Raw genomic sequence first — 10516 nt, 5'->3', positions numbered from 1 at the left:
AGTAATTGAGAGAGTCAGCATCATCAGCATGCTTAGCCACAACAGCACCAAGAGCACATACACCAGCTCTCCCACATATGAATGTCACATCCCTGGAAAAAAGTAAGCAAAGACCATAATACAGAGCTTCATGTCCAAACTAGACCAGGCATTGGAAGGTAGTGGTTCATGCATTCAAGGCTCCACAGGTCCAAACTAAGGCATCAAAGGCCAACTCATAGTTATTATTAGTTCATACAAGGAAGTGCATTAGTCATAAACAATCACATCAACTGACTTAGTAGAGGATACTAATTACACAATCCGAGCAAACTCCTGGAATAATTGCTTATTAACACTATAATCATGTCATTCAAAAATTTTCCTATGTTTTTACACTTACCTAAGGCCCTGAGGACAGAAACAAATCTAGCATTTAAGCACAATCACCGGAATAACTTAGCGACTATGAACCCACTGATGAAATTTCTGACGGCCAAAGCTTCAAGTAGACGTACTGAAACACAAGAACATTCATGATTGAGAAGTAAGAGGTACCTCGAACTATTAGAAGCAAAGTCACAGGTTTTTATGATCTGAGAGCAGAGAGCTAGATCATTGATATTCTTCGTGATCTGATATGACCTGAACAGCAAGAAAGCAGTTCCCAGGGTGCCGCAGTACAGGGTGAAGTCCCTTACCCTTTGTCCCGTCATTCCCCATGTCTCCAACACTATCTGAGGCATTTTGACAAACACTTGGTCGGACTACCGGAATCCGAAAAGAGGTTAACGACATTCCTTAGCATCATTTTCCTCTTTCTATCATTCCCTCTTTCTTTGAAACAAAATTCTAGCAATTCGTATGATTTCATCAATCCCATTTTTCATACCTCAAGAACACAACGAGAAATCTTCCTAAAAATTCCATCTTTCTTCTCAACTTTCTCCTGGAGCTACAGCTAGAGCTGACCACTGAAGCATTATCCTGAACCTAAGCACTTACGGTTTCTTTGAGGTCGAGAGCGGCGCGCTTGAGCCGCTCAGAGAGAAGTGGGTAGGGCATGGACAGGAGCTTCCCCAGTGAATCACCAGCAGCTGCTTCTTCTTCTTCAGCTGCTTTCTCAGCTACGAAGTCTGGCATCTCGTTGGGGAAGAATCGGTCCGCCATTGTGATTGTGTGCTTCTTCTTCCTCGGTACAATCCCACAGATCCTGATCAGAGGAAACCTCAGTCGACTCAGGGCGGGAAGCATCAAAGGTTGCGTGAAATTTAGTACATGGGCGAGTGGTTTTGACTGAAGACGACCGCCATGGTCAACGGTCCTGAAGCTTCGACTGGGAAGTAAGCGGAAAGCTCTACACGTCATGACGCTTCATCAACGTGGCGAACATTTGCATGGTCCATCAGTAGCCAACGACTGTTATGGGCCTAAAATATTGAGCCTGGCCCATATCGGCCCATCTTGGCCTTTTCTTTTCCAAGCCCATCTTTGACCCCGTTATCATAGAAAAGAGAGGGGGGTCGGGCAAACAAAAAAACAAAAAACAAAAAAACCCTAACGAGGTAAACTTTGGTATTGCGGTTTGGAGCCACTCTAGTCTGTAATCGATAATGGTAGTCCGAGATGGAACATTAGCAATAATTTTGAATTATTTTAAATATGTATTTTTTTATAGGGTAAAGGGATTAGAGAGTGACCGGCCTAGTAACTCCCACATGGCGTAACCGTATAGGCCTAAACCCCGCCACGGAATGTCCGATTTAAGTCATAGCTACACTAGATGTCAGTGAACAAAATATTTTATTCAGTCACGAGATTCAATATAAGGATGGAAAATTAAGAAACTATAAGATAATGGACTCAAACCAAAATTGCAGAGGATGTTGTACTCAGTCTTCCATTGAAACATTGTAGTTTAGCCTTTGTGAATCTTGATCCGAGGTTGTCTGTGCCAATGATGAAGGAGGGCAATCACACTGAGATGCTTGGAGCAAATAGCCATGGGTTGAGTGTGAAACCTCCAACAGACTGATGGAGTCGTGACCATATCATTGAGGACGAATTCTGCCGCCACAGACTTTGAACTTGAATCGTTGATGGACTAATCCTACCGTTACAAGCTCGGAATATCTAAATTACGCCTAGTCCTAAGGAGATAGCTTAAAGAAGCAATGAAAACTGCAAAGATACAATTTGTTGAGTTGATCAAAGGTCATTTCTTCAAAAGAATCTTTCGGTATTTATAAATTTTCCTTGCGCCCTGGTGGTTATGAATCTCGTCTCTAGGACCTTGAGAATGTGAGTTAGGACGGTTATTGGCTTCCTTTTAACTACAAGTCCTTATCCCCACGTGATAATTATCCAAATTAATCCCCGCAGCCTTTTGGATAACCCTTATCTTCTTCTCACTCTAATATGCTCTTTGCTTTAAACGGAGCCACTCAGAGCTCGCCTCTAAAATCTGCCCAGTTCAGAATCTGAGCCATGCATGCTCACGCAACGTGCGCCTTAGATTCTGTCTTTACCCATATTAGAATCTGAACTTTCCTGAGGCTTAAAACCAAACTTTTCTACGACGACGTTTCTTCTAGGAACCAACTGCTTGGAAATCCTTTCCAGAATTATACAAACGCCCTCTAACTTTGTACATTTACAGAGATGTCCCAAACACGTGTCTTAATCACACAAAGTCACGTGTACTGGTACTGAAAATGGTTTTATGCTGGTAACAGGCCCCCTTAAGCTTTTGATGCATTTAATGACAATGGAAATTGTGGATGAACCAACAAATATTGAAGGCAAAGAGGTAAAAAGCTTTCTAGTTGCACACGAGCCTCGTACGTACTTAAGAAAAATGACAAGGTGTTCGTGCCACTCTGCATCTAAGGCAAGACTAATCGATAAAGAATTCGACCGATTATTGAAATGCTTTTGCGGATATTCCTCGATATCCCCAGCTAATCAAATAAGATGAGAATGATACACATAATCATTGCCACAAGTGAGTCTTATCGGTCGTGCGAGTACGTGAGTTTCATACAACTCATGCATCCAGAAAAGCCTTTTTGGACGCAACTGTTGTTTTAGCATCAATTATTCTTAGATAAATTATTAAATAGACCCGCCAGAGCTTACGTTGTCATATGAATCATAGAGCACGAGATTGATTAGAGCTTAATTACAATAATAAGCTTTCACATCACACGATGTGGCACATACCTTAGGGAGTCTTGACTATATAATGCACGTAACATGTATCATAGGATCGAAAATGTATTTTTTATTAACAACGACGACAATAATAATAACATTAATAATTAATTTCACCCTTCTATTCTGACTGCTTGTGATTCTATTTACTTATATACTTCGGCTATTTATATAAATATTTGGGCGTGAGGAAATTGTTGTAGAAGGAAGGAATTTGGGCAGATGGATATCATGAGGCATGTGTGGTGTGGGGTTGGGGATGACGATTAAGCTCTCCTCATGCATGCCCACTGCCACACACCACTCACCACGACCAGACCAAACGACATTGCAAGTTGAGGATGACAAGACTATAAGAACCCCATCATCCATGTGAATCTGTCGATTCTATTTATGCACATGATGATGGTGATGATGTTCCATCACTTTATGTATCATTCCTATCCTCACACACATAACACAGATTTCCATCATCGTTTATTGAATTTTAATTCCAATAATATCTTCTATATATACATTTTATAATTATATATATGATTTAGTTTTCATCGCGAAAGAAGAGCTTAATTTATTGATAGTTACTCGAGTAATTGATAAAAAGTTCGCATATTAATATGACTTATTGCTAGGGACATTTGGGCTTTACTACAATGATAATGGATGACGGGGGTGGAGCATAGCTTTCAAGGAGGCAACAGATGGGCAGACTGATTGGTGAATTATGCGTTATCGATTTCTATAGATATTCAGAGACGTAACCTTTGCCCTTTTAGGCTCGATCTCGTGTTATGTAAGGATATTATGTAGGACTAGGAGTCACCATATCCCAATTCCGTATTGCATAATTTATTTTTAATGCATTAGAACTTTGTTGAGAGAGTTACGTGAGTGGCTGGTAAAAGACGGAACCTGGAAAATGAAAAAAATGTTTAACCTCTAAAGTGTGCATATGGAGAATCCATTTTCTTATGTATTATTCTTTAGCATATAATACATTATCTTATTGAATATTGCATACATCTTACCCGATTTGACAGCAAGTACCAAGTTGCAGTTCACTATTTCTGGTATTCTTACACTTCTTTACCTTCGATAAAAAAAAACAATAATAAAATTTTACTTATACTTGTGACTTAATAAACAAATAAATCGCATCGCGTCGAAAAATATTAACCTTTTAAAATAGAAGGTTGTGTGATAGCTTGCAGTCTCATAATATTGCTCATCCCATTGACCCGTAATGCTTACAAGCAGAAGAATCATCAATACATATAACCGAGTTGGAAGTCGGTTTATACCTTCTGAAACATGGATCAAGGGTGTGCGTCACGTGATAGCTACTTTCACTGAATAATGAAGATTTTGTACTTATACATGCATTCAATACATATATATTGAGTCCGGCGTAACGAAGCGATATTTATATATCTCCAATTGATATATATATCGATAAATAAGAGCGCCATTCACACAAAACGATCTGTCAATTCCATTAAAAACCAAAGTGGCTAAGCTAACAAACTTCAGTGCTCACATTGGCAATAATACATATACGTAAAGACATGGATATATATAAAATTATATGTATGTCATGAAAAGCTCACACTCCCTTTGGAGAGGGCTACATCATCAACTACACGACCAATCACACGCATGCACACACTACAAAAAAGGTGGGGTCAAAAATCCCACCAAAAAAAAAAAGAAGGAGAATAACATTAAATAAATAAATAAACAAAAACAAGAAAAAAAAAAAGTTAAAGAAAACCCCACCACTGAATCGCTGGTCCTGTGTCAGGAAAAATACTAACGATTATATATATAGGGGTAAGCTATACGTGCTTATAGATTCAGGTGAAATTGAGGCGGGAAGTGTAGGTGGCTCGGGGAGTCCAGTTACGGGGAATGATGTCGCGGGCGGAGAGAGTCCTCGAGGTGGACAAAGTCGCGATCTTCACCGAGAACGGGCCTTGCAGAGGCCCTCCAATAATGCACCAGTTCGCCCCCCACAGGTGCTTCATCTCCAGCCACTGGGTCGAGCCCGCCTGCATATATATTAAACCAAATCAGTACCTTCGACTCATGAAGAACAGTCTACTGGATCACTGCTGCTCAGGATCGTCTTCACATGCTGTACATTAATAATAATAATAATAATAATAATAATAATAAGGACCAATAATATTACTTTTAATTAAAAAGGGTCGACCAACGTGTCGACCCCTGATTGAGCAGATGAGAAATAATTTTGTCAAAAGTATCATCCGTGAAAGGAGGGAAGTTTTGACTACTCACACGACAAGCGACTAAAATTTCTTTGTTGGAATATCCTTCCTATAATTAGAAGGATGGCGCGATTTAATTAAACAAAGGAGAACATCCACCTTTGATTCATGTGGTTAAAGCACTACTCCCCTAAAAGGACATGTCACATATGTTCTTTACACTTCAACAATCGATTCCCACCACCCGCACGAGATCTCGAACCCAAAGCCATTCGAAACCGATTGACCCATAAACTTCGCACGGATGAAATGAATGATGATAACGAAACGCAGTCATATAACTGCACCCGGACCGACTTTTTTTTCCCCCTTATAAGTAAATACAAAGTATATATATATATATAGCAAATCAAAGTGAGCGACGCGGTAGCTAGTGCCATGAAGAAAAGGGCAAAAGCACGCGTTCCTCTTTTACTTTATGATATTTCCTTTCCTATTCTTCGGTGGACAAAAGGAAAAAAGGTAAATCTATAAAAACCAATCTTTTTATAAGAAAAGAACGGGCAAACATCGACAAAGCATAATAGTAAAGAAAAAGGTTCTAATCTAATGGGATGCTTACTTCTCTAATGTGCATTGAGCCGACATCACCATCGCCATCCTCGAATTCCACCAAAAGAGAGAGCCAATAGTTCGTCGAGCCCTCATTTACGTGGAACGCTATGTTCTTCCCCGGGTACTTACACGGCGTCCTATGTATGTACCACATATTATCATTTACGTTCAGACAAAATCAAAAGCAAATCAGGCCAAGGAGGACTATGGCGAACTCTGTAAACACAATTATTTTGATATGTATATATATATATATATATAACCCCATATTTCAATAAATAGATTTTTTCAGCTGAAATTTTGGGTTAATATCACCATATACAACGATATTTTAAAATTTTCATCACATGGGATATATCGTATTAATTTCACCATTCAGCACGATATTTTAAAATTTTTTCGTGATATAGCATAGCAAGTAATAATTTCACCATATAGCATATATTTTGAAAATTTTTCACCACGTAGTACGATGTTAGTTTCTTGTCATTTTTTCGTGTTATATGGCAATTTTTTTTACAATTTTGTGCTATTTGGTAAAATTATTACTTGTTATGCTATGTCATGAAAATTTTCAAAATATCATATTGAATGGTAAAATTAATACAATATGTACTATGTATTTTTAAAATACCGTCTTATGTGATGATATTAAACCGATGAAAGTAAGTTAGCTAGAAAAGTAGGATGATGTGGTCAAGGATGAATCTTTTTATTTTTATCATGCGAAAAATGTGAAAGCGTCCTATTATTCTTGGGAAAGGTGAAAATTTGACCGTGTAAAAGCAAAAATGAAAATTAAAAAAGCCGAAAATTAAACTTAACGAAATTTACCGGTGATTCGGCATTAAAAGACGAAATTACCCTCGAACAACGAGAGACCGTTAATTACTGCTCTGGGGCAGGGAGCGTGAGTCAAAGTCAAAGGAACAAAAGGATTGAGAGGACACTGAACGGACCTCCGGTACATGACTGGGAGTTCGCCTCGGTTCCTGAGCTGACCGCCCTCGCCGGAGACAGCCATGCGGCCGAATGCGGCCCCGCTGAGGTCGAAGTGGACCCGCCCCCCGGAGCAGTATCCCCCCGGGCACTCGTCGGTAACGATGATGGTGACGGCCCGCCGGGAGCAGATGCTCCTGTCGAGGCAACGGACCTTGTAGCAGGCGCCGCAGCCCTCCCCGTTCATGAACAGCACCGGGCTCACCGCCCCCACCCGGGCCCTCAGGGGCTTAACGTCCACCAGCGACCCGTACCCACACGCCCCACCTTCAAATTAGATCCCATTGTAACGCCCCATTTTCGACCCTTCAAGCAAATGATATATGCATGCGTGCGAAATCCCGCATAAAGCTACGATTTTGATGAACTTCTACTTTAGAAAATGGCGTTTTGGAGTGAACAGGGCACAATGCAGGTGGGTTTAGTGGCTTCTAAGTTCTTACCGTCGCTGCCGTCGCCCTCGGGGTCGCCATACCAGGTGGCGGTGGCCGGCTTCCACAGCTGGTTGGACTTGGCGGAGGCGGCATGCTTCAGCTGCGCCGGGACCGGGACCAACAGAGTGCTCTGCACCACGAGCAGAGCCCACAGCCCGAAAAACAGCCCGGACCAGGGGAGGCGCTGCGGTTGCATACTGGCGCGTGCTGTACAATGTCGGGTCGGCTCAGGCGGCGGAGATACCGAGGGGATAGTGATCCAAGGCCCTCTGCCGACACACACTCTACTAAAGCCCGGAGAGAGAGAGAGGGGGCTTCGATTTCGTGGCGTCTCTGCGGCTCTGTTCCGTTGCCTATATAAAGAACAGGGGAGGGAGGCTGCACTCTCTTCCTGTTTTGCCACCGACAGGATGGCTCATTTACGGGGGATGCCACTGATGCACGGGGCCCACCGGCGGTTGAGGCGTTAATTCCGCTGGGCGGTACGCATCAGCGGGAGCATTGAAGGCCCAGGGGCATTCCAGTCATTTTACGGGACACCGTGGGCCTCCACGTCGATTAGAGGCATATTAACACCAAGGCATGCCGACATTTGAGCAAGGCTTTCAGCTGCCAGTAACTTCGAACACCTCAGTTAATAACTTTTACGGGACGCAATGGGCCTCCTGGAGTGTTTTTACCGTTAATATATATTTTTTCTCGGGACACGTGAAGCAAAAAAAAAAAAACTACGACATAAACTGCAATCAACAGTGCTGTTGATGAACGAATTTTACTTGCATTGTAGGGATTCATCGTCAATTAGAAGCGTATAACACCAAGGCATGCCAACATTTGAGCAAAGGCTTGTAGCTGCCAATAACTGGAAAAAACCTCACGCAATAAGTGGGGAAAGAGAGATACGAAGGAATTAATTTTGTCATTTTCAATTATTATTATCACAAGTGACTTAAAAAGTTGATCCGATAATTGCAGAAAGTCGGGTTGAATGACTATACGTTGAGGTGACAATAATGGGAGCAGAACTAGAGCCTACAGAGTGATCTCTCTCGCTGTCAGTCTCATATGTTGGGATGACTGTTTATAGTCATTTAGATGGGCAAATATGGGAATGACTTTGGGACGTCTGTGGATTAGAGGAGCAGAGCTTTTCTTCTGTATAAACTTTAATCAATTTGGTAATAAAAACTTTGGCAGCATGTGAAAAGGGTTCAGCCGATTCTGCTGACCATTTTGATGAATTTGGACGTGGCTTGTCTTCCATGCAATCTCATGTGTTTTTGTCCCCCTTTTTTAAATTTTTTTTATGACAATGTACTTTTGTCTGGTGAAACAATTATTCATGCATAAATAATTGCAAAAATCACTGCATTTTTTTCCTTAAGGTAACTAGTCTACTGTGTCTTCTGAAGATTATATTGTAAGTTTATAGCTGCAGTCAACATGATGGAGGACTTATATACAACAGATAAAAATGAAATCTATTTTTCCAATTTTTTATAAGATATGGTTAGACATGCAAGAAAATGTACATGTGATGTTCGGTAATGGCAACATATATTTCTGTATATGTGAGGAAGGGATTTTAGTGTAGTGGTATTAGGAGCCAACTCAGAAGTCCTAAATTCAATTTTCATTTGTGGGGACTTATATGTTATTTTATTTTATTTTCTATCATTACACTAGGCCATTGGCATCCCCTTATGACCTGAAGGAAAAAAAAAAAAAACATATATCATGTATGTCTGTTAGAGATAGAATGTAATTGTATGTTCCTGATAAGGATTAATAAAAGAAAGATGGAGAATATACTCTCTTCCATACATCTGCATATACAAGCGTTGCGCTCGGGGAAGCTTGTCATCAAGCTCCTAGAAAGCTGAATATGCAGTTCGGGATTTCGTGATCAGTGATGAATGATATAAACGATAGGGAGATTTGTACAGCTGCATCGGCTCTGCGTATTAACATTGTTTGAAGTGTACGACATGACCACATTGGATGATGAAACATCAAATGTGTACCCTTTTTTTTTTCCCAGAGGACCAACAAACTGAAATGGGGCATGTTGAAATATCATCAATGACAATGGCTGAAGCAAGAATCCCATGGGAAGGCCAGAAACAACGTGTGATGTAATTGAGAAGAATGGTGACTACCAAGGGTTGGTGGGGTCCAAAATTATTGGGCCTTGGGTGGGCCCACCCCCATGAGGCAGGACAGGACCCTGGGTCCTAATTTTTTTTTTTAAAACCTTATCCAGCCAATTGTGTGCATTGCCCACTGGAAAAATACCACATCAGAGAGGATTCGAATCTTTGATGCCCCAACAGTAGTTTGCTTTCATGGTATTGGACAAACAGCAGGAAAGTGAATCGAAGTTTTCATACGTTTGGTAAAAACCAGAGCAAGCATGCAGGAACACGTCTAAAAGATGGAAGCAAAATTAGCCCAAGAAAATAAATAAAGTGATTTAAGTGATTTAGCGGTTGTTTCCTTTAAATAAAGTCTCGCGTTCGAATTTTTTAAATGAAAAAAATGCACGACTGGAAAATTTTACCCTTTAATGAACTTGCTTTGCTCGGACTTGGATTAGTCGGGGCTCAATGGACTTTTGAATACCGGATGGTGCACCACAAAGAAGAAAAAGATAGTCCAAGAGGTTTCTTTTCAATTTGGAAAGAGATTTATGAGTTTATGATACTAGTAACGGGATAGGAATGACGAAATAAAAGGTTATTGAGAGTTTCATTACTAAAAGTGAACCTAAAATCTCTTAATTACATACGAATACATATATTGTTGTACTATGTATTTTTTCTCTCAAGAAACTTTAGTTTACGTACGTTTCCTTTCTCTAGATCCGGTTTCTTCAAGCATTTATATTTCTCAATTCATTGCAACAAACTTTTAGTTTACGTACTTTCCTTTCTCTAGATCCGATTTCTTTAAGCATTTATATTTCTCAAAATATTGTAATAATGTTGCTTCCATCATTGGCAACAAATAATATCAATGGGACGAGTGAAACCTTTTTATTCATAATCAATC

General features: G+C 40.4%; 2 protein-coding genes across 2 annotated transcripts in view; both read right to left on the bottom strand.

The window, feature by feature from the left end:
* Positions 1-1332, bottom strand: part of LOC116204499 (lanC-like protein GCL2) — a 2883-nt gene extending 1551 nt beyond the window's left edge. Inside the window, exons 1-3 of the mRNA XM_031536617.1 lie at positions 985-1332; positions 538-716; positions 1-92 (exon numbers count right to left, since the gene is read on the bottom strand). The exon at positions 1-92 is cut by the window's left edge and continues 20 nt beyond it. Coding sequence (XP_031392477.1) covers positions 1-92; positions 538-716; positions 985-1233 — 520 coding nt within the window. The 5' untranslated portion in view covers positions 1234-1332. The remainder of the gene's footprint in view (positions 93-537; positions 717-984) is intronic.
* Positions 1333-4657: 3325 nt separating this feature from the next.
* On the bottom strand, positions 4658-7810 carry LOC116204502 (expansin-B3-like). The gene is made up of 4 exons (XM_031536620.1): positions 7475-7810; positions 6992-7298; positions 6040-6169; positions 4658-5237 (listed from the first exon to the last, which is right to left on the bottom strand). The coding sequence occupies exons 1-4, from the start codon at positions 7659-7661 to the stop codon at positions 5043-5045; spliced, it is 819 nt and encodes a 272-aa protein (XP_031392480.1). The 5' UTR covers positions 7662-7810; the 3' UTR covers positions 4658-5042.
* Positions 7811-10516: the final 2706 nt, after the last annotated feature.

Source organism: Punica granatum, chromosome 4 (genome assembly GCF_007655135.1).
Source record: "Punica granatum isolate Tunisia-2019 chromosome 4, ASM765513v2, whole genome shotgun sequence".
NCBI classification, from domain to species: domain Eukaryota; kingdom Viridiplantae; phylum Streptophyta; class Magnoliopsida; order Myrtales; family Lythraceae; genus Punica; species Punica granatum.
The sequence above is the reverse complement of the archived record's forward strand: the minus strand, read 5'-3'. Positions and strand labels throughout refer to the sequence as shown.